This window comes from Nannospalax galili, unplaced genomic scaffold (assembly GCF_000622305.1).
Source record: "Nannospalax galili isolate Female #2095 unplaced genomic scaffold, S.galili_v1.0 scaffold735, whole genome shotgun sequence".
In the NCBI taxonomy this organism is placed as follows: domain Eukaryota; kingdom Metazoa; phylum Chordata; class Mammalia; order Rodentia; family Spalacidae; genus Nannospalax; species Nannospalax galili.
The window spans coordinates 2,877,119-2,901,297 of NW_008337053.1; the positions used below are offsets into that span (position 1 = coordinate 2,877,119).

General features: G+C 43.3%; 1 protein-coding gene across 1 annotated transcript in view; it reads left to right on the forward strand.

Annotated features, from left to right (window-relative positions):
• Positions 1–24,179, forward strand: part of Blvra (biliverdin reductase A) — a 46,117-nt gene that overhangs the window by 309 nt on the left and 21,629 nt on the right. Inside the window, exons 2-3 of the mRNA XM_029562973.1 lie at positions 6,068–6,100; positions 22,204–22,325. Coding sequence (XP_029418833.1) covers positions 6,089–6,100; positions 22,204–22,325 — 134 coding nt within the window. The 5' untranslated portion in view covers positions 6,068–6,088. The remainder of the gene's footprint in view (positions 1–6,067; positions 6,101–22,203; positions 22,326–24,179) is intronic.

A 24,179-nucleotide genomic window follows, 5' to 3' on the forward strand; every position in this document is an offset into this window, starting at 1 on the left:
GGATCCTGGGCGGGCGGGCGCGTGGGGTCCTGGGCGGGCGGGCGCGTGGGGACCCGGGCGAGCGCGAGCTGAGCCGGATGTCAAGGAGGCCCAGCGCCGCCTGCCCTGCACGGTTCCAGATTCTGGCCCGCTCTGCTCCGCTGGGTCTGTCCAGGGCCCAGCGGGAGGCCTTGTGTGGAAAGAGGGGCCTTCCAAGTAAACAAAGACTTGGTAAGAAATTAAATCAGCATTTCACTTAAAAATATTTATGGCCTCGGCATTGCCGGTGCGGGTATCGCAGTGTTATCGGTGGGCACTTAGCCGGCGCTTCTGCAGGGTCATCTCCATAAGGGAGACTCACCTCTGCTCCCGGATCTGATGCCAGGTGTTGGTCTGCACCAGCGCTGCGCTGGAACCTCTCCTGGCTGCACTTTCTTTGGAAACTGGAAAAAAAAAATGTGGTGTAAGACATTGTGAGTCACATTAAGATAGAGTGCTACGCTGGAGGTTGCGCTCTAGTTACACGAAGCGTCAGGAATATGACTAAGTTCATTTCCTACTTTTAAAAAATGGGGCTGGAGAGGTTGCTCAGTGGTTAAGAGCACTGGGTGCTCTTGCAGAGGACCAGGGATCAATTCCCAGCACCCATATGGCGGCTAACAACCATCCGTAACTCCAGTTCCAGGGGATCTGACGCCTTCATGTGACCTCCATGAGCATTGCACAACTATGTGCAGGCAATACACTCATACAGATAGAATAAAAATAGTAAATAAAATATTTTAAAAAGAAATTTAAGGCATTGTGCTATGTACAGCTTTGGAGTCAAATATTTTCCATTTAACATTATGTAATACCAGTTTTCCATCTTATAACTACCATTAGATTTTGAGCACATTAGCTACCCCTTGGTGTGTCTGTTTCCTCATTTGCAGCAATGGGGATAATCATAATACTTGGTAGGATGGCTGAGAAGGATAAGTGACAGTAAATATGCACAGCTTACAGGGTTTTCAGCATGATAAAGATCAAATAAATATTACCACTCATCGTATACAAAGCGAACAATATTGTCCTGGAAGGTGCCCCCCCCATAATTAATGAAATCTCCATAATATTACTTCCAAGAAGTTTTTGAAATTTTTGAACTAGAGTACTAGAGCTCGATCATTGTTATAAAAGAATGTATTCATAAACATGCAGCTCTTTTCAGTTAATAAGCAGCTTTTCTAAATATGGCCATGCCCTTCCAAGTTTAAATACATTTTAAACTATATTACTTTAATATATTCTAAATATATATTAAGGCATTTATTACTTAGAGTAATTTGCTGCATATTACCTCATTTTCTTCCTATTATGTCCAGATCACTTTGAATAAAAAGGTAGATGTGTTTTTAGTGTACAGAACAATATATCTATATATGTATATCTAAAGTCTGTATATAAGAGAAAACATGCACTATTTATCTTTCTTTTTTCTCGTTTAACATGATCTACCTTTCCATCCATTTTCCTGAAAATGACATAATACCATCCTTCCATCCCATTCTCTAAGGTAGAAAAGCTTTTGTAGTGAAGAGAAAGAGGAAAAAGGGGACTTGAAGTAGATGAGAGGGCCAGGAAGGAGGAGCTATTGATTTGAGTTGAGGATTCAGAGGTAAAATCAGTCAGGTTCTAGCTGCTCACTACCTTTGCTCTAGAGCCTTGACAGCAGCTTCATAGCTTCATAGCTTCATAGCTTGAGCCTTGACCTAGTTTACTTGTGCCTGTCTGTTCTAGGAGCCAGAAGAGAAGCAAAGAACCATCAGTTAACCATACCAAGTCAAACACTTGAGAATTAAGCTGAGAGAAGCCAGCACTCATAGAGGATACGGCCTAAGCCAGGCCTTCTTAAGCTTTTTCTGATCCTGACTGTTTTTCACAGAAAATTTTACATGACCCCAGGTATATAGGTATATAAAATAGGTATAAAAATCAAACATTTACTGGTAATAAATTATAAAGAAATAAATTTTATTTATATATTATTAGCTTTTGCTAAAGATGAAATCAAATTCTCATACTAACAAAATGTGCTTGTTTCTCGTGTGTGTGTGTGTGTGTATGCATGTAGTTATGCACAGATGTTAGCTGCCATGTGGGTACTGGGATTTGATCTAGGTCTTCTGCAAGAACAACCAGTGTTCTTAACCACTGAGCCATCTCTCCAGCCCCTATATTTTGATTTTATGTGTATTGCCTGCATGTATGCAAGTGCACCCATGTTATTCAATACTTGAAGAGGTCAGAAGAGGTCGTTGGAGCCCCTAGATTTGGAGTTACAGACAGCTATTAGCTGCCAACTGGGTTCTGGGAACTGAACCCGAGTTCTCTGCAAAAGCAGCCAGTGCTCTTAACTACTGAGCCATCTCTCCAGTCCCAAGAAATGTATCTTAAAACAATTCTTTGGTATACATTTTATTTTACTACTTATTAAAGCTGAAAGCAAATTTGCATACTAATGAGATGGGTGTGCTTGTTTATTTGGCTGAATATTTGGTACTGCAGGATGTAGAACATCTTCAGTTTTTTTCAGAGTTGGTTGGTATTTTGATTTTATAATCAGTTCTGAGAACGCCACTTTGTAAAGACACAGTAGTGCATGGCCAAAGTATGTTTAAGACCATTTTAGAAATTATTGGGAATTCTGGCCTGATCCCAAGTCAGAATTCATTTAATTATTTTTTAAATGTTGGCAACTTAAACAGCAGTTTTAAAAATCAAGGATTTTTTTTAAATCAAGGATCTTAACAAAATATAATCCAAACACAGACTAATTTAGTAGTTATATGCTGAAGAATGACGATAGGAAAATACAAAAAGTCTTTGCTTTCTATAATTAAACCATTATGTTTCTTTAAGAACAGTTTATAACATGCAATAATAGTATCAAATCTGAGTGAAGGTATTTCAGACAGTGTTCACTGGCATTGTATCCTATGACAGCATGGCACACAAAGTCTACATATTGTGTGTTTAGTCAGGACTGTAGTACTTGGTCATAGTGATGGAAAGCTGACTGACGAAACAACTTGCCCATCATACAGTTGTTTCTCTTCCCTCCACCTTCCTGCCAGTGTTTGACAGAACCCAGGATCCTTTCAGTCTCTCTTTCTGTATACATATTTAGAGTAGTAATTTTCTTCTAACTACTTTTAAATATTTTATTTATTATTTTTATTTTATGTGTATAAGTGCATTGCCTGCATGTAGGTAAGTGCACCTGTGAAGTGCAATGCCTGAGGAGGACAGAAGAGGCCATCGGATCCCCTAGAACTGGAGTTACAGACAGTTGTTAGCTGCCATATGGGTGCTGGGATTCGAATCTGGGTCTTCTGCAAGAACAACCAGTGTTCTTAACTGCTGAGTCATCTCTCCAGCCCCTCAGTCTATATTTTAATAGCTCTTAAAACACTTAGGACCTCATCATACAAAAAGAAGGTTTAAATTTGGTTAGCTTTTTTAAATTGCAAGAATAACGTAAGTGACCAAACATGGAAATACTGTTTTCTAACTTTTAGTATGATGTTTAGAAAAGTGTTCTGGAGATATGGCTCAGTGGTAGAACACTTGCCTAGCATTTACAGGATCCTGGGTATTACCCTCAGCATCATAAAGAGGAAAAAATAAGGTAGCTTCGTCTATGGTGTGAGATTCCAACTTTATTTTCCTCCACATTACTTCAAGAATGTCTTGTCTTCTCCATCTGTGAATCATTATTTTTATCATTTTATGTTTACAGAACTGTGGCTCTATGTTTTGATGTCTGACCCTTCAAGTTCTCTCATTAATCTTTTCAGTATTCATATCTATTCTTGATTGAAAGACTTCCAGGTTAATTTTAGGAGATCTCTGTCGAGTTTTTTAAAAATTGCAGCTACTATATGAGTCTTTCAAATTTATAAACTGTCACTATGATTGTGTCAAACATAAATTAAATTGGGACAAATTAATAAGCCTTCACATCCAGATACATGGTTTGCTTTTCCAGGAGATGGTGAATGTAGAGAGAGGAAGCAAAAGAAAGCTTGAATTGGTTCCTGAGGAACTTTGAGTTGCTTCTTAAATTTGCATAATGACAAATTATAGCTGGGGCTGCGGGAGTTTAGTAGGAAGTTAAAAGAGAAAGGTCAAACTTTGGGGTAAATAACCTCCTTGAAGCAGTTTAAAGGAAGTTTCTCTTCCTCCCAAATCTGTTGTTCCAGATCTCCTCAACATTTAGTCTTGGAGTTTGAGTCTTTTTTTGCTTTGACCTCAAAATGTATAAGCTCAGTTACATAGTCAGGTTCTCTCTGGGGATGAAGAGCCTTTCTATAACTCAAGAGACCAAAATTCTAGGCCTGACTTAGGCACCTGTTAGATTGGTGATTCAGGCTTGGGCATGTGGTCTTCTGGGCCTTAGTTTCTGCACCTAGAAAAAGGAGCTTAGAAGAGCTTACCTTACAGCTTCTAAAATGGGGTTCCAGCTAGGGGTCACATAATACAATGTTGGTGTCACAAAACTTTTGGCAACATTAAATGGTTTCCAAACATAATAACCAAAGGTTAATGCAAACTCAAATACATAACAAGTGCCAGGTGTTTCTGGCAACACTTGGCAGTATTGGGCCAGAAATTGTTTGTGTTTAATAACTGCCCATCATAGAGTTGGCACTCACCTGGCATTCATCAAGAATGTCAGCAGTCTGTTCTCCACACTTTGACCAATAGAGTTTGGCAAACATTTTGCTTCATCAGTCTGAAAAAGCATCTTGAAGTCTTAATTTATGTTCTGTGATCATAAATGAGGTCAGGTAACATTTATATATATATACATATAAATATAAATACATATATTTAATTTAGTTTTTTTCATAGTCTGTCTTTTAGGGTTTCTCTTTCTAGTGAGATCTCCTTTTTATAATTGTGAGGAGATAGGAAAAGGCTCTAGCTGAAGGCCACAAAAGAGTAGATAGCGTGTGTCCTGAGGAGATAGGAGGGAGTTGTCAGCCCAGGCCTGCTTCCCAAGGAAGTTCTCCCAGAGTAAAGCTTCTCTTTTTATAGGAGGTGTTAGTTCACCATTACTCATGATTATTATCACAATACTTATCCCCAAAGAATCAGATCACAGGGCTGGGCAGGCTGGGGTCAAGGATGGGAACGCCTTAGCCTTCCCTTTTCAGATGCCGCAGATTCCCCCTTTCCCTCTTCACCCTCCTGGCCACACACACAGGCAGGACATGGAGAGGTTTCTACTTCTGTCTCCATCACCTTTGGTTATCCAGCTGCCCCGTCCTTTTCTGCCTAGTTAATCTGTGCGGGACTGTCCTCCTATTCCTAGTGTTTCCCCAAGGATGGCTCCTGATCACTGGTACGTGATCTCCTAAGATGCCCGATCAAAATTCAGGTGTTTAGCTTCCGTCTTTCCTAGGCATTCTGTATAAGGATGTGGAGTCCAGAAACACACTTTTAACAAGTCAGCAGGGGTCTATTGAAGTTTGGTACTGCTATTGTGTCACAATGTCTCTCTTTTTTTTTTTTCCTCCTGTTTCTTCTTCCTTCATGCCTGTGACTCCTGCTCACCTATTTGGTCCCTCCTTCCTTCACCTTAATGCTAAGTGTCCAAGAAAGACTGCTAAATAGCCCTTTTTCATTAGTCCTTTTGCATTCAAATCCTGTGGAAACTCAGCTAGGAGGGGGAAGGTATATATATTTCTTATTGTTTGCTTATCTCTAAAAAGAAAGCTAGATAAAAAGCTGTCCTCTCCAAGCCTTCAACATTGGGAACTGCATCATTTCCACAGAGGCATCGTGTTTTTAGCTACTTGTCCAGGATAGGAGATAGACCCTGGAGATTGGGGTGATGTCCTAAGGAAGTTGACCACCACCAGCCCTAGAGAAAAAGATACCAGGCTGTGTACCATTACTGGAGGGTGTTAGGTGACGGCATCTGGGGGAGATGAGACTCATGATACAGAAGAGGTAGGGAGAAATGGGGTCACATGCCACATGGAAAGTTTGTGCCAGTGCCATCAGGGCCCTGAACCTCTGCTTTCTGTCTTCTCAGGTGCTGAAGGAAGAGATCGAGATGAATGCTGAGGTGAGTTCTGTGCAAAGAGCACTTAAGGCATGCTTTTGTTGTAATGTGCCTTATTTCTCTTAAAGGTGATCCTTTCCCTCTCAAGATTTTCCAAAAACATTAGCCCAATCAAAACTCTTTCCCCTGGGCTACCTATTTGTACATGGCTGTGAAGGATAGAGGAATTAGTTCCCTCTGAGTTTTTGTCTGTGCCCCCTGCGGGTCACTGTGCTGGTGCGTGTCTCTCTTTCAATTTCTAGCCATGAAATGAGTGGTTTTGCTCTGCCCTGTGCTCCTAGCCTGGAGTGCTATCCCCATAGGCCCATGCAAGAGCCAGTAGTTAAGGATGCTTCTTCCCAGTGTCCTTTATTTCTCATACTCAGGATATTTTTTCCCCTTTCAAAGTGTTCAGAAACATTAGCTCAAACATGAAAACATTTCTCCTCCAGGCTGCCAGTGTCCATGTGGTTCTAGGAGATAGAGGAAATATTGGGCCCTTATCTGTGTCCACCTACCCTCAGTCAGATCCAAACTTACTAGAGCTCATTCTGAAATTTAGGAGCTGATGGTAGCAGTGGGGCTGAGGATGCTGAGGGCATATCCTTGCTGTGTATTATTCTGGGGTCACTTATTTGTTATTAAGGTGTTTTCACTTCTTGTTCTTTGAGCCAAGAAGGTGACTATACACCATCCCATTTTCTTTTTAACTCAAATGTCCCTTCTACTTTAATTCCCTCTCAAGTCCTGCATGGATTTTGGAGTTCATTACTTCAGCGGCTTTTGTGCTAATAGCCCCAATTCCTTTCTCCTTTGACCTGTGTATCTGACATGGCAGACCCAGAGACTGCCCTTATGGGATGGTCATTTGGATGCCACAGGTTTGTGCTATTTATAGTTAGAAGATGTCTCAAACTCTTACCCCAGGGCTCTGCACTGTACGCATCAGTAGGCAGCTTGCTTTCCTGTTGGTGCCACAGGTTTGTGCTATTTATAGTTAGAAGATGTCTACCCCAGGGCTCTGCACTGTACGCATCAGTAGGCAGCTTGCTTTCCTGTTGTCCTAGATAAGCAGGCCTGTTTGCCATCATTCTCCCAATGCTCTGCACACCTCCCAGCTCCCTCCTCACTCAGCATCTGCATCACTTTCTGTTTTGCAGAGAAAAATGTAAAAATTGCATCTGGCATTTTCTTCCTGGGTTCTTGCCCCTCCCTGTATCTAATTCTGTGTGACAAAGGAATGGACCTTGATGGTGAGAGAGACGGTGGGTACCTGAAATTCCACCTAATGTGGCTTTCTTCCTACAAGTCTAGATGAAAGCCTGCCTTTAGGGTTGAGTGATCCAGTGGTTTAGTGCTTTCATCAAGACTTCAGGATCTCTTCACCCCTGTGCTCTCTACCTGTATTGACTCTACCCTTTGTGACTTTGAGACAAATGCCATCTAGTTGTGGCTTCACACTGTCTTGTTGCCTTTTACAAAGAGACTGTAGCTTGCTGTAGATCCTGCAGAAGAATAGCAACCTCTTTTTTGAAGCCCCAGTGAATGCCCCTTTACATCTTATTGGTCAGATGAGGTCACGTGCCCATTTCTGGACCAAGCTCTGTGTTTAAGCAGCAGTAGTTTTGCTGGCTGACTTTGACTAGACAGGCCCAAACTAGAACAGTTTACCCTCCATCTGTAAGCTGGATATAAGAAGAAAAAGGAAATAGATGCTGGGTAGGACCCATCAACATCAGGAGCAAAAGATTTCTGGTGAAGGTGTGCCCTCCCTCACCCTCGGAATTTGCGCTCTTGCTTGTATAGATTTGTGCTGCCTCCTTAATTACATCTCATATCTGTCGCAGTCACTCACTTCCACTAGCTCTGTCTCATCAGTATTCAAAAGATGCTTCATTTTCGCTTTCTTCAGAACCAAGCACCCCATCTTCCCAAGCAGCTTTTGTCTTGACCTTCTCATCGTCTTCAGCTGGGCGTCTCCACGAGCCGCCTACCATTTCCTCCATTCGTTCTCATGTTCTCCGTCTCCCTCTTCTGCTGAGTCAGGGTCTTCAATCCCAGGCTGACTTCAAATTCACTATGTAGCTGAAGATAGTCCTTAACTCCTGATCCTTCTGCCTTTGCATCGTGCGTGCTCGGATTACAGTTTATGCGCTACATCTTTTTCCTGACCTTTTCTGAAACTACTGCAGTTTGGCTTCTTTTCCTACCATTGTACTGAAGTTGTTCTACTCAGGGTCACAGATGATAAAAATTTACATTTGTAATAATGTAAATATAAGCTCACAGTATAGAATTCAGAAACTATGCAGTCAAGAAGTCTCCCTGCTCCGTCATGCTGCCAGCCCTCCCTGCAGGGAGCTGCCTGAAATGGACCACGTGCTTGTGTCTCTGCCCTCCTAATCTAAAGAACCTGTGGGTCCTGCTGGGGCACACTCTAATGCTCAGAAACTCTGCATTAATATTGAGGTTATAAACCTGGCTCAGTAACAGTTCTGACAATCATCAGTTATCTGTGTGTTATTTCAACCTCTTCATTTTTTTTTCCTTTTAACCTTTTGAAAAAGCTCCCAATTTGATTCTTCCTGTGTCACCTTCTTTCTTAAGGACATGTCACTTCATGTCTAGGACCACCTCCTCACTTCCTGTGTTTGCTCTCCCTCTAGTCTGACTTAGTTCTCAATGCACCACATCTCAAGTGAAGCTCAATAGCTCCACGTACTAAATTTGTTGAAATGTTTTTTAGAAGCATTTGATGGCATTGCTGTGTTTTGGATCTTAAACGTCCTCTGATTTGGAGACTTGGTTCCTAAAGTGACTTTATTAGGAGGTGGTGGAACTTTTGACAGTCGGGACCTCATGGGTTTTTAGATCACTGGGAGAGTACTTTTTAATAGTGGGCACCTAGTCTGCCTGTCTCTTTTGGGACAAGGTCTTGCTGTTTAGCACAGGCTAGACTCTCAAACTTGTGATTCTCCTACATCAGCCCAATAGTTGATGAGATTACAGGCTTGTGCTACCACACCTGGCTCTTCCTCTTTCTCTCTTTTGATTCACAACCACGAGGTGAGAAGTTTTGCTCTTCTTCTTGGCACTCCCAGTGTGCAGTGCTACCTTACCTCAGGCCCATGCAACAGTGCCAACTAACTATGGATTAGCACCTCCCAAATAATGAGTCAAACAAGCAAAGGCTTGTTTCTTTTTGTATGTTAATTACCTCAGATATTTACTATAACCACAAAAAGCTAACATAAATTTTGGCCATAGTCTTAAAAAAAAAACAAAACATCCTTAGCCAGGCGTGGTGGTGCTCACCTTTAATCTCAGTACTTGGGAGGCAGAGGCAGGCGGATCTCTGTGAGGTTGAGGCCAACCTGGTCTACATAGTGAGTTCCAGGCCAGCTGGGGCTACAAGCAGACCCTGTCTCAAAAGACCAATAAATAAATAAATGAATAAAACCATCCTTTTTTAAAAAAATTAAATATAATTTTTTAAGCGTATGAATATTGCTTGGGTATAGGTAGGTGCACCCATGTCATGCAATACCCACAGAGGTCAGAAGAGGGTATCTGGAGTTATGGATGGCTATTAGCCACTATGTGGGTGTTGGGAATCAAACAGAGATCCTCTGCAAAATCAATCAGTGCTCTCAACAACTGAGCTATCTCTCCAGCCCTTATTGGCCATATTCTTGAAGTGTTTCCATGATATGCCATTTTGACTCTCTGGTCACTTCTGTTCAGACCCTTTTCTAAGCTCTTGTCCTGGTTTGTCTCTCCGTTGCTGTGACAAAATACTTTGACCAATATCAACTTGGGGATAAAAGGATTCATTTGGCCTACATCTCCCAAGTCACAGTGCATCAGGGAGCCCAAGGTAGGAACTCAGGGCAGGCCCCTACTCAGCCTGCTTTCTTACGACACACAGACCCACCTGCCCAGGGGTGGCACCACCCACAGTGGGCTGGGCCCTCCTACATCACTCAACAATCAAGAAGATGCCCCACAGTAGTGGCCACGGGCCAGCCCTATGGAGGAAATTCCCCAATTGAGGTTCCCTCAACCCAGGTATGTCAAGTTGACACTAAAGCTGTCCAGCACAGCTCTTTTCCTACTCTTTCAGAATCTGTGATTCCCTGGGTACTGCCCATTCTATCCACCGACCAGGAGCCCATCTGCTCCCACAGCTGTCATTATTCAATTTAGGGCAGTCCTAGATTGATCTGTTTAGGCAGGCCTTTCTCCCCCAGAGCAGATCTTTACAGTAATTATTCAGTTGCTCACCTTCATTTCAAGGTCCCACTGGGACTCCAAATTCATTCTAGCCTTAAATGCTGGAAATCCCATTAATCCGGTTTTGACTCTAGACGTGACTTGATGGCCACAATAGTAAAATCAAGTTTAACTATGACACTTCTGCTCACCGACCTTAATAAATAGTAAAGTCAGCATTTCGCACTTCCTTTGTCTCCGTTTTTTGTGCTTTCTCGTCTGCTTCGTCCTTCACATACTCTTTGTTCTCTTGCCTTTTTAGGTAATTCTTTCAAATCTTGGAGGCAGAGGAGGCGACCTGTTCTCCAGTTCTCGGGGTTTCTCGTGTTGTTTTATCCCTTCTTACTCCATTTGTATTCTCACCCTACCAAAGACAGCTGTTTTAATGTATTAAATGTTTTCCTTTCCATTTGCATATGTTCTTGAAAATATGGTTTCAAGCTGTGTAAACACCTTTTAAGTTTACATAGTCACGTTTACATTTTGGGATGTGCCCATCAGTTGGAACATGGGCATGGATTTTGTAAACACCACCACAATCAGGGTATAGAATCTTTCCATTCTGTTTCTCCTCTGTAGCCACAACTTCCCTTGTTCCTGAACCCTGACAAGTACTGTGACACATCCTTACTTTGTATAATTGTGCTTATACAGTAAATATCTTGTTCTCTTTTTTTCCCTCTCAGTAACAAATTTTGAGATATGACATGCTACACATTTTGTGAATAAGAAAAGTGAATGCTAGTTTATCTTGCTCTAAGAAATGGTAACAGGCTACTGAGAACACCGTGAGGATTAAGTCCTGATGTGACTCCATGAATACCTTTGTTCAAGGCTGTCCATGCCATTCTTCAGATGCAGGAAATCCTGAATTTCTGCTGCATGGGAAGTTTGCTTGGACCTCTCTCCGGAAGGGATTTTGAGTAATACCCGTTGTTCTTTCTTCTTCTCTTCTTGTCACCTTTTGTCCACAGACATTATATACAGCTGAGTGCTTCATTCACTGAATGTGGCCTGACTCTCTTCAAAGAATGTGAGTTAAATGAAAGAAAAGCTGATGCAGAGACCACTTGTACAGAGCTTGTACAGTCAGTGAAAACGTAGAGAAAGGAAGTCATATGACAAATGATCAGGAGGACTTGCTGTGACTCAAGAGAGTGACTGGATGGTAAAGGGGCAAAAAATCCTTAGCCACAGGCAGCCCTTTGATCTCAGAGGAGGTCTATCTAAGGCACAAATGACTCCCAGAATCACAGCATTTGTGTGTGTGTGTGTGTGTGTGTGTGTGTGTATTGCTCACATGTAAGTAAGTGTACCCGTGTTGTGTAATGCCTGTGGAGATCAGAAAAGGGCATCAGATTCCCTGGCACTGGAGTTATAGGCGGTTGTATATATAACTGCCACATAGGCGCTGGGAATCAAACCCAGGTCCTCTGCAGGAGCAGCCAGTGCTCTTAACTGCTGTGCCATCTCTCCAGCCCCAGGATTGCTAGTATTTCTGGCCTGATAGTGTTTGTGTAGTGGCCAGCCTTCACCCAAAGTTTAGAGGATAGCCAGTCATAGAACTCAGCAGAGTAGGCCAGGATAGGATGACTGGGATAAACACTCAGTTTGGATGCCCTCTTGAATTAGATCTCGAAGGAGAGGGTGGCTCACACCTAAAGACTCTGAGTACTTTTAAGGTCATGGAAGCCTTGAGAACGAGGGCCTGGAGAGATGGCTCAGCAGTTAAGAGCGCTTGCTGCTCTTGCAGTTCCTAACAACCACAGGGTAACTAACAACTGTCTGTAACTCTAGTTCCAGGGCATCTGATGGCCTCTTCTGGGCTCTGTGGGCATTGCATTCATGGATGCACTTACGTACCTGCACGGAAAACACTCATACACTTAAAATAAAAATAAGTTTAAAAAAAAGAATGAGAGATTCTCATAGTGGAAATATGGGAGAGAAAAGAGGGATGAGAATGAGCTTTGGGAGCTCTGTGTACAGTGGGAGCAGGGTGGGGAAGGAAAGTGGTGGAGGGCAAAACAAACCTACTGAGGCAAGAGAAGAAGGAGAGTTCAAAGAAAAGTCCAGGGGCTGGAGAGGCGACGCAGTAGGTGAAGTGCTTACTGCTGTGCAAGCCTAACGGCCTGCATTCCATCCTGGGAGCCTGCAGAACGTGGAGTGCAGTGATGCAGCACCTTTACAGTGAGATGGACACAGAGACAGGAGAATCACTGGGAAGCTGGTGAGACAGCTAAATAAGAGACCCTGCATCAACAGAGTGGAGGCCTTGGATGACCTGCTCACCACATGCATTGTTGAAACTTAGCGCATCCCTCAGCCTCCTTATACAGTAGAGTGTGATGTACACAAAAGGCCACAGCTGACCAACTTTTAAAGAATAAGAGACTGGGGCTGGAGAGATGGCTTAGCGGTTATGAACACTTGCTGTTCTTCCAGAGGACCTGGGTTCAATTCCCAGCACCCACATGGCAGCTAATAACTGTCCGTAACTCCAGTTCCAGGGGCTCTGACACCCTCTTCTGGCCTCTGGACATTGCATGCACATATATACACGCAGGCAGAACACTTACACAATAAAAATAATAAAATGTTTTTAAGAAAGTAAGAGACTGTGGAGTGTGTGTCCCTGGGTAGGACTCCTATATCAAGCCTCTGCCACCCACGGCTCAGGGACCATTGTGGAAGAGGGGGTGGAAAGACTGTAAGAGCCAAGGTTGGTCCATGAACGTAGAGAAGCAGAGGCTTTCAGGCCACTAGAAACTTGCTCATGTGAAATTGTGGCAATGGTGGCATCAAGCATGGGACCCCTGCCAACTCATTCAGTCAAGGGCCCAGAGTGGAGCAAGGGAAATGGATGGTGGGTCAGCTCTAGTCTGGGAACTGTTGGAGACTGATCACTACTGCGTGAGGGAGACTAGGCCTTACTAATCATCTCTAGATGGGCTGACTAGACTCCAGTGGATGAATTTGCACTGAAGGACATCTGGGTGCAAATCCTTGCCTGGACAGGACTTAACATACATAGCAGAATACAAGAGGTCCGGTGGTGGAGGGGGTCTAAATTTGATTAAGAACTGTTGTATTAAATGTACAAAAGCTCAATAAAATTTTTTTTTAAAAACCTAAACATCTAGAAAGTAAATAGTTCTATTAAAAATGGGCTATGGAACTGAACAGAAAGTTCTCAAAAGAAGAAGTATAAATGTCTAGTAAACACTTTAAAACGTGTTCAGCATCCTAAGCTATCTGGTAAATGTAGATTAAAACTACATTAAGACTCTAGTAAACACTTTAAAATGTGTTCAGCATCCTAAGCTATCTGGTAAATGTAGATTAAAACTACATTAAGATTCCATCTCACCCCAGTCATAATGACCATCAGGAATGCAAATGGAAACAAATGCTGGTATGGATGGGGGATGGTGTGAATGGGGGTGGTGTGGATGGTGTGGATTGCGGTAGTGTGAATGGGGGTGGTGTGGATGGGGCAGTGTGAATGGGGGGTGGTGTGGATGGGGGATGGTGTGGATGGGGATGGTTTGGATGGGGGCGGTGGGTGGATGGGGCGGTGTGGATATGGAAAAGGGAACTCTTATAGCTGTTGCTGGGAATGCACACTAGTGTGGCCACTGTGGACATCGCTTTGGAAGTTTCTCAAAAAACTAGAAATAGCACTACCTGGGCTTATATCTAAAGGACTTTGCACCCTACAGCAGAGGTACCTGCATGTCCATTTTCATTGCTGCTCTTTTCACAAGGGTTAGGAAATGGAATCACATGATGTCTTCCAGCTGATGAATGGATAAGGAAAATGTGGCACGTGTACACAATGGACTATTACTCAGCTCTAAAGAAAAATGAAATTCGTAGGAAAATGGATGGAACTGGAAAAAATTAGACTGAGATAGGTTACTGAGACCCAGAAAGATAAACATTCTGTATTCTTTCATATGTGGATCCTGGCTTCAAGTCTTTTGTGTGTTTAACTGACGGTACATGTGGTAGCCAGAAAAACTAGAAATGGGAGCCTGCGGGTGGATGCATTAAGGGAAGGGGGATAGTAAAATATAGGTAAAATGAAAATAGAGGGGGAATCCTGGGACCACAGAGGTTCAAGCATAGAGAGGGTGAGCTATGTGGAAGTGAGGTGTTGGCAGAAGGCTTATCTAGAATGAAGGATGCATGGAAAAGCTGTATGGAACCTTATGATCTTTCAACACATGGAAAAATTAGAAGACATAACAGAACACAGATGACATGAAAGGAGAGAGGGTGCATACTCAGGGGTAAAGGGTTAAGTGGAGCTAGGGGGATTGAGGAGAGGAGAGAATAGGGGGTGGTTTAGCCAAAACTAAAAATATATGCAGATGCCTTATGGAAATCCACTGGTTTTAAGCCAATTATATGTTTAAAAGGAATTTGAACCTGAACCCCAAATGGGTAGACATTGCTCTTCCCAGAGGACAGAGATTATTAAATGTACGTCTCAGTGGCAGGCATGGGATACCCTCCCTATGAGTTACTAGTCATGGAGGCCCCAGAGTCTCCCAAAATAACCATTGCTGTTGGTTGCCCACCATAAGTATACAGTAAGACTCTATTGCTGAGTCTCTCTCTTTGGATACTGGACTTGGAGAAATCAACCTCAGACTGACTGTGAAACTCTCCCTGTTGGCTAGCTTAGATAGTGCTGGAAGGTGCTATGCAGGCTACTGGGAAAGAAAAGATATCGGTGGTTTTCCCCACTACTGAACTCTGCATGCTTCAGTGCCCACCTGACGGGCAAGATGTGCCCACTGGTGCAATAGTGGTATGATGGTTATTTGGTAACCAACTACTTTCTGGTTGGATATGAAGGCCACTTGACAGGAGAGATTTCATGCCTGGTGCTGTAAACCAGTCAAAAGCTGATGACTGAGGAGATCATAGGCCCTAGGTAGGAACCTCCTGTTTTGCTAAATGCTCATGTTGTCAAATACCACCTAAACATTTCTGTTTATAGCCATAGATTTGCACAGCTCTCAACTTTGGTCAGAGAAGCTTCTGTTGCAGTGGGTAGGGATTAAATCAGAGACTCATAGGTAGCCAAAGTGCAGAGTGTAAGTAACTCTTGAGTGCTCGGCTGTGGATGGCCCATCCATAGCAACCTCCCACCATCAAAGGATCAGGGAACTTCGTGGAAGAGGGGGCAGATAAGATGTCAGCCAGTGGATGGGGAAGAGCAGTGTAAAATCCTTGTATCTGGACACGCCATGGCTCTTGAACGCAGTTGCCACAACAGCTACACAGGACCTGCACAAGATCAAACTAGTCAAAATTCCAGCCAGGATGAAGGAGGGGCTCCCAAGGCCCCCTGTGTATCAGAGGAACTATTGGTAGTTGATGAGTGCTGAGGGACAGTCTCTCCCTTGGGGATGTGGCTGCTGATAGGTTGCACGGGGACCAGTGGCTGGCCACACACCCATGTGTATGTGAACAGCATTAATTGGACTCGGGGGTTATTAATAACAATAAAATAAAATAGACATGAAGTTGGGAGGGAGTTTAGGGTGCACTAAGGGTTGTGGGGGTGAGGTAGTGGTAGGTAGATATGATCAGTATACATTGTATAAATGTATGAAGCTTTCAAAAAAATTTAAATACATAGATGAGAAAATTTTTGCCAACTGTGTATCTGTTCTGGCTTCATTTCTGTTGCTGAGATAAATAGCCTGATGAAAAGCAGCAAAGGAGGGGAAATGGTTTATTTGGCTCATAATCCTAGTTTTCAGTCCAGGGTGGCAAGGAAGTAAAAGCGGCAGCACCTAAAGCCGCTGGTCACGTTACACCCACAGCCAAGAGCAGAGAGATGAGCATACACGTGCTGCTGCTACCTGCTGGCGCTCTTCATTCTTACACAGTTCAAGGCTAGCCTTGGGATGGTGCTTTCCATAGCACGTTCTGGGTCTTCCTACATCAATTAACAGTCAAGACAGTACTCCACAGATACGCCACAAGCCAGTGCGCTCTAGACAGCCTCTCATTCAGGCTTTCTTCCCAGGTGTTTCTGGATTGTGGCAAGTTACATTTAAAACTTACCAGCATAGCATCTGACCAGCGTGGTGGCTTTAATCCCAGTACTCAGGAGGCAGAGGCAGGCCTGGGAGTTCAAGGCTAGCCTGGTCTACATAGTGAATTCTAGGCCCCTGGGGCTATAAGGAGACCCTGTCTCAAAAAGACCAAAAAAAAAAAGCATTAACCACTAAAGAGTATAGCATTTGACAAGGAATACTCTCCTGAATCTATAAAGAACTCAAAAAATTAGAAACCAGAGCTGAACAGAAGGCTCAGTGGTTAAAAGTTCTTGCTGCTCTTGCAAAGGACCTGGGTTTGGTTCCTGGCACCCACATTAGATGGCACTTGTCATGGGCACTGCACTCATGTGGTGCATTTACATACATGCAGGGAAACACTCATATACGTGAAATAAAAAAATGTTAAAGAAAAACCCAAAGTAGATAAATACATTTTTTTAAAAGCTGGGTGTGGTAGTTCGTACCTTTAATACCAGCACTTGAGAGGCCGATGGAATCTCTGTGAGTTTGAGGCCAGCCTGGTCTACATAGTAAGTTCCAGGCCAGCCAAGGTTACATAGTGAGACCCTGTCTTGGAAAAAAAAAAATAGTAAATGGCCAGTGAACTAAATGTACAGTTCTCAAAAGAACAAATTAGGGAAATGTAAATTAAAACTGCTTTGAGATTCCATCTCAGCCCAGTCAGAACAAACAAGTGAGAACTAATCCTGGCAAGGAGAGAGGAGCCCCGTGTACTGCTAGTGGGAATGCAGACTGGTGGGCAGTGTGGCAGTTCATCAACTCTAAAAGTAGAACTAACATGATTTCACCTGTGCCGCTCTTAGGTATATATTCCAAAGAATGCTAAGTTCTGCCACAAAGATACTTGAACATGCATATTAATTACTGCACTATTGCCAATAGCTAAACTAAGAAACCAGCATAGATGTCAATTAACATAACGAAATGTGTCATTATCTACAATTGAATTTTATTCAGTCGTAAATAGAAGTAATGTCATTTGCAGGCAAATGGATCATTATGTTGAGCAGAACAAGCCAGACTCATAGATCACATTTTCTTCTGTATGTGTAATCTGTGTGTATGAGTGTGTGTGTGTGTGTGTGTGTGTGTGTGTGTGTGTGTAGGACATAAAAGTAGAATGGAGTCTGTGAGGGGGAAAGGAGAGGGCAAAAAGGGATGAGGGAACTAGAGAGTGATGGGTAGGAAGAAAGACAAAATATTTTTTCTAGAATATAGGGTATTCAGATTTAACTGTAAATATGGACATATGTATTTATTTTTATTTTTATTGAATTTTTGTGACTTTTTTTTTTTTTTTGGTCGTTTTGAGACAGGGTCTCCCTGTAGCCCCAGCTGTCCTGGAACTCACTATGTAGACCAGGCTGGCCTTGAACTCACAGAGATCCTCCTGCCTCTGCCTCCCGAGTGCTGGGATCAAAGGCGTGCACCACCATGCCCGGCTGAATTTTTGTGACTTTTATACAAGACAATTTTATGGTATTTAGACCCCTTCCCCATCTGTACCTTCCCCCACTCTCCCTCCCCTCCCAATTCAACACACACACACACACACACACACACACACACACACTACAGCCTATAGAGTCTAACTTGTGTACTCACATGCCCTCAGCATGGGTCCATCCACTGGAGCCTGGTCTCCCTTCCAAGAGTCTTATCCCTATAAGAGACTGTCTCTCCCCCTCCCCACAGCCATCAGTTGCCAAGAATTTCTCGGGTTGGTTTGGAATTTCTTACTCACTTCCGCATGTCTATTTTGTCTGGTTTGAACTTGCCTAGGACTTGTGCCTGTCGTCACCATTGCTGTGAGTTCATATGAGTAATGACCAGCTGTCTGGCTGTTTACTTATGGTCATCTACCAGCTCTGGCTCTTACAGTCTTACCACCCTCTTTTCCGCGATGATTCCTGAGCCTTGGGAGGCAGAAGTTTTAAATAAGTGTCTTACTCAGGGACGAGCACTCTGCTTGTTCTCTGTACTTTGCACATTAGCCAGTTTAGGGTTCTGTGTTCACCATCTTCTGCATGACAAAACCTCTCTGAAGCTGGGTGTGGTGGTACATGCCTTTAATCCCAGCATTCAGGAGGCAGAGGCAGGTGGATCTCCGTGAGTTCAAGGCCAGCCTGGTCTACTTAGTGAGTTCCAGGTCACCTGGGGCTACAGGGAGACCCTGTCTCAAAAAGACCAAAAAGAGAAAACCTCTCTGGTCAGAGTTGAAAGATGCACTCATCTTACGTGCAGAGGTTGCATTGAAAGTGTATAACTTAGGGCTAAGAGTCTCAGACAATTGTGGAACCCTGTGTTAGTCTCTATCTGTTGCAAATAGAAACCTCCTTGGTGAATGGTGAGAGGTACACTTGGCTGTAAATATAAGAATGCATATGTAGAATATAGTAAGATACTGTGTTGGATTAGGGATGTTGCAAAAGTAGGTTTTTCTCTAGGACCTATGACCTCTCCGCCGTGTGTATTTGGCTATGTTTACAGTACCACATGTAAGTGCCTCCCATTGAGCGGGCCTTTATTCCAATTAGATAGCTGTTGATTACTCCCCAAGATAAAAGTGCCACTACTATATCAATAGCAATAGTTTGCTGGACCAGCCATTGTTTTTCATTAGGCTTTACAGGGTAGGACCCTGAGTAGGACCATTGATTGGTTTTCTTCCTTGACAGCTTGCATAGTAAGTATCCTCTGATACCGTGAGACCATTGATTGGGTAGGACCACTGATTGGTTTTCTTCCTGACAGCTTGCATAGTAAGTATCCTCTGATACCGTGAGACCACTGATTGGTTTTCTTCCTGACAGCTTATATAGTTTCCTCTGATACCGTGAAAGCTAGTCTTCAGGGAGGGGACTTCCAGGTCAATTCCAGCTTGATTCTCCAAGTCCTGTGTCCAAAATATGGCCTGTCTTCAGCGATAGGGTGCTGTACAGCAAGGAAAACAACCAGAGTGAAGAGGAAGCCCACAGAGTGGGAGAAAATCTTCACCAGCTATACATCTCACAGAGGATCAATATCCAGAATATACAAAGTACTCAAAAAACAAAGAAGCAAGTAAACAAATGACCCAATTAAAAAATGAGCTATGGCTCTAACAGAGAGCTCTCAAAAGAAGAAATAACAGCTAAGAAACGCTTTAAGAAATGTTCAACATCCTTAGTAATTAGGGAAATGCAAATTAAAACCACTTTAAGATTTCATCTAATCCTAATCAGAGTGGCCAAGATCAAGAAAATAAATGACACCAAATGCTGGAGTGGATGCGGAGAAAGAAGAAATTGTTGGTGGGATTGCAAGCTGGTGCAACCACTGTGGAAATCAGTATGAGGAACTCTTAAAAACAAAATATGCCATGTGATCTAGTTATACCACTCCTTGGCACATACTCAAAGGACTCATCCTACTGCAGAGACACTTGCATATCCATGTTTGTTGCTGCTCTTTTCAAAATAGCTAAGAAATGGAAGCAATCTAAATGCCCCTCAATTGATGAATGGAGTATAAAAATGTGGTACATTTACACAACGGAGTTTTTCTCCATGGTAAGGAAAAATGAAATCATGAAATTTGCAGGTAAATGAATGGAACTAGAAGCTAACATAGACTCAGAAAAATAAACAATGTATGTTTTCTCTTATTTGTGGATCTTAGCCCTAAATCTTTATATGTGATCTACATCCTGATGTAACTGCAGGAGCCAGGAAAATGGAAAGGAACCGTGGGATGAAGGGGAAGAAGGAGCTCAAGAGAGGGGGGTAGGAGACAGGTATTATCATGGGGGAAATGGAGAAAGGGGGTACTTTAACTGGGGAAGTAGGAGAGAGGGTTATAGGTGGGGGGCAGAGGAGAGATTAATAGTGCTTAGATGATGTGGGAAAAAAGAGGGAATATTAGTTCAAAGTCCTACAGAAAAATGGACATACAGTAAACATACAGGTGCTTGTGTATAGCTGAAGGCTGTGTATAAGGCTATATAAAACAGAGTGGTGGGAGAAACCCTCCCTTGGAGTTGTTGGTCAGCGGAGTTCATGAGACTCCCAAAATAACACACAAAGCTCTTGACTGCCTCTCAGAATTTGAAGGTAAGAATGTATGTATTTATTTGAAAGTAGAAGAGGGACTATTTATATGGAAAAAGGGGGCAGGAAGAAGAGAAGGAAAAGATGAGGGAAGGCAATGGGTAGAGTAAGGAAGAGGCAGCAGCGTGTGTGTGGTAAAACCCTTCATTTTGTGCACTAAAATTAATATAAAAGGGAAAGGCTTATTTCGACTCACATTTTTGGAGGTTTCAGCCAAGGGTCAGTTGGCCTTGTTGTTTTGGTCTGTAGTAAGGTCATGCAGACTGACAGAGCAAGCCCTTCATCTTGTGGCCAGATGGCGAAAAAGAGAGCATGGAAGCTGGTAGGCTCTCACAGTCGCTTCTGAGGGCATGTCCCCAGTGAGCAGAGGATTCTCTCTAGATAGATTCTGCAACATTGATGTGATGGTCTGAACGAGAAATGAGGTACCTGTAGGCTCATGTATTTGAACACTCACCAGTTGATGGCACTGTTTGGACGACCTTATGGAACCTTTAGGAGGTGCAGCCTTGCTGGAGGAAGTGTATCCCTGGGAATGGGCCCCGTTTCTTGTTTGCTGTCTGCTCTCTGTGCCCTCACCTGCTGCATGCCTTCCCCACCATTATGGACTGTCTGTTTCGAACTGTAAGCTAGAACAGACTTTCTTCTGTACTTTGCTTTTGGTCAAAAATGAGCTGATAATTACGGTCCGCTGGGGGAGATACCCCAGAAGCAAATGATAGCCCCAAGTTAAACCACATTTAAAAAAATAAAACATGTCTCAGCAGATTTAATTTTTTTCTTAAAGAATGTTCTTTGATCATATTGGCATTATATAGGAAATGTGTAATAGGAAAATATCCAAAGTGTGGAAGAAATCCTGCAGTAAGACTAGAGCAATGGGCGCAAGAGGAAAGGTAGCATCAGCGGGGACTGGTGGCAGCTGGATCTTGAAAGTGAAGGAAAGACGCAAATCTGAGGTGCTCAGAAACACTCAAGAACTCAGTTTAAGAAATGTGTGGAGATAACTTGTATGTTTGGATTATAGTACATTGCTATATAACTTTTAAAATGGACTATTTTTTCACTATAGTCTATTAACATTCATCTTCTAGCAGTACATCTAATTGATGTTTAAGATACCAGAGCTGAGTGGGTTTGAAGATGGCTGGAACTCATCCATGATGAAGACTTAAACCACATGGGCCATGAATCTGAATAAAGTGATGTCTTCCCATCTGCTGAGCTCCTTTGGCCTCTTGTACAGCAGCTATGGCTGCTTAGTGATGTCCAGCTGATAAAAGCCACGTGTCTCTAGAGGTTGGACTCAGGGCATAGGTACCAGGCCAGGCTGGGTTGGGTTTACAGCAGAAAATTCCCTTGTCCATGGAGTGGCAGTAGTAGGTAGAGCCAAATTGACAGAACTTTCTGGTGGATTCCCAGAAGGTTTTCAACACAAAGACATGGGCAGAGCCCCTTCAGAATATGTCTTGGGTCAGGTTCACTGGTGTATGAGACCTGGTTTCTAGGAGAGTCTTATTCTAAACATAGTGTTGTGGCATCTTGGGTTTGGTTTCGGCAGCTTTCCTTGCTTGTCAGAACCCTACTTGGTCCTCTGCTTTGCTGTCTTCCATTAGATGCATTAGGCTGTTTTCAAAATCCACCTTGGTCCTTTGTATTTCAGCCTGAGAGGAAATTTGGTGTGGTAGTGGTTGGTGTTGGCAGAGCTGGCTCCGTGAGGATAAGGGACTTGCGGAATCCACATGCTTCTTCGGCATTCCTGAACCTGATTGGCTTCGTGTCCAGGTGATTCCCGCTTGGTTTGTGCTCCATAATTAATGAAAATCACGGTAAGAAATAAGGTCACAGGGCATGGAGACTTTGTAGACCCAGAGTGAAGGAGAGCCAGCTCCCCCAGAGAACCAAGCACAAGGTGCTCTCCATAAGATGTCTAGTCTGGAGAGGTCTGGGAACTGAAGAAAGATGGGCCTACAGCCGTGGCTGAGATGCCTAGTGCGAACCCCAAACACAGCCGGAACGAGCATGGTGTGTTTACTCTGGAAGGTACACAGTGAACAAACGTAGGTTTTCCCCGAAGGAAGGCTTTAGGTGTGTGTCACTTAGTCATTCAGTTGTCAAAACAGCCATCCTCATGGTTTTGAGCTTTAGATTCCTTATGTCATTCTGAGTACCATTATCAACCCCAGTTTACAGAAAGGGACGCAGAGACACAGAAAGGTTAAGTAATTTTTCTGACGCCATACAGCTGGCAAACCTAAGAACTAGATTTAAAGGTTAGCCCCTTGACTCTAACACCGTGTTCTTTTCACAGTGGTAATCTTGAGCTGTAGGTTTCATTATGGCATTTTCAAGCAAAATCTGTTGTAACTGCTTCTCCTTACCCCTCAGCTGCCCTCTCTTATACTCCGCTCCCCCCACAAGCTCCTTTCTACTTTCATTGCACTCTTTCTTAAGGACTTTTTTCCTATAACTCAATGAAAACCACATGTGGCCCTGTTTCTCCTCTCCTGCCTCCTCATCAGATCTGCCTCCATCCCATTCCCCAGCTTATTCTTTGCAATGCCATTTATCAATATTAATAATGAAGCAGACAAGACACTGGAATGAGTGTGATGACGTGGCGGTGACCAGTCCAGTCAACTCTCTACTTCCAGTGCTTCATGAGAAGTGTCAGATGGGGCTGGAGAGATGGCTCAGTGGTTAAGAACACCGACTGTTTTTGCAGAAGACCCAGGTTCGAATCCCAGCACCCACATGGCAGCTAACAACTGTCCGTAGCTCCAGTTCCAGGGGATCCGACAGCCTCTTCTGTCCTCTGCGGGCATTGCATGACACAGGTGCACTTACCTACATGCAGGCAATACACACATACACATAAAATAAAAAAATAAAATAATAATAAATGTCAGATAAATATTTTCATAAAGCGTAAATAACTGATGTGGCAGTCACGCAGAAAAGTGTTCATGTTTTAATTTACAGAACCACATTACTCCAGTCTGCCAGCGCACCCCCACCTGAAGTTTGGATCATGTCCTTGAGGTTGAAGTAGCAATATCTTTTCCCTTGAATCCTAGTTGGCTGCCACAGTGCATGCCTTGGGGCCTCCTCAGCCCCCAGAGTCTGCCTGACTTGAACTGGCCCTTACTTTAAGGCATAAGAGAAAACTATGTGTGCTGGAAGCTTGGCCAGCCTTGTCTTCCCTGTCCATTCCAGGGGAGCTGCACACAATGGGGAAATTAAATTAAAATGGGTTATTGTTAACCAGCATACCCAGCGCACCCCCACCCGAAGTTTGGATCATGTCCTTGAGGTTGAAGTAGCAATATCTTTTCCCTTAATCCTAGTTGGCTGCCACAGTGCATGCCTTGGGGCCTCCTCAGCCCCCAGATCATGTGGGAAGATGGCCCATTCTCAGCCTTGCTTTACTGCATCTTGCTGTTATTGCATTTTTGCCTATGACCTTGCTGAGTTCTGCTGCCTCTCAGAAATGCCTGTTCTAAAACCCTAGACTAGACTAGATGTGCTCCTGCCCTCCTTGATTCCCTCATCTATGTTTTTATACATAATTCTCAACATTAATCTTTTTATTTTATTTTTTTACTGGTGGAGGTGGTGGTAGTGGGTTTGTGTGTGTGT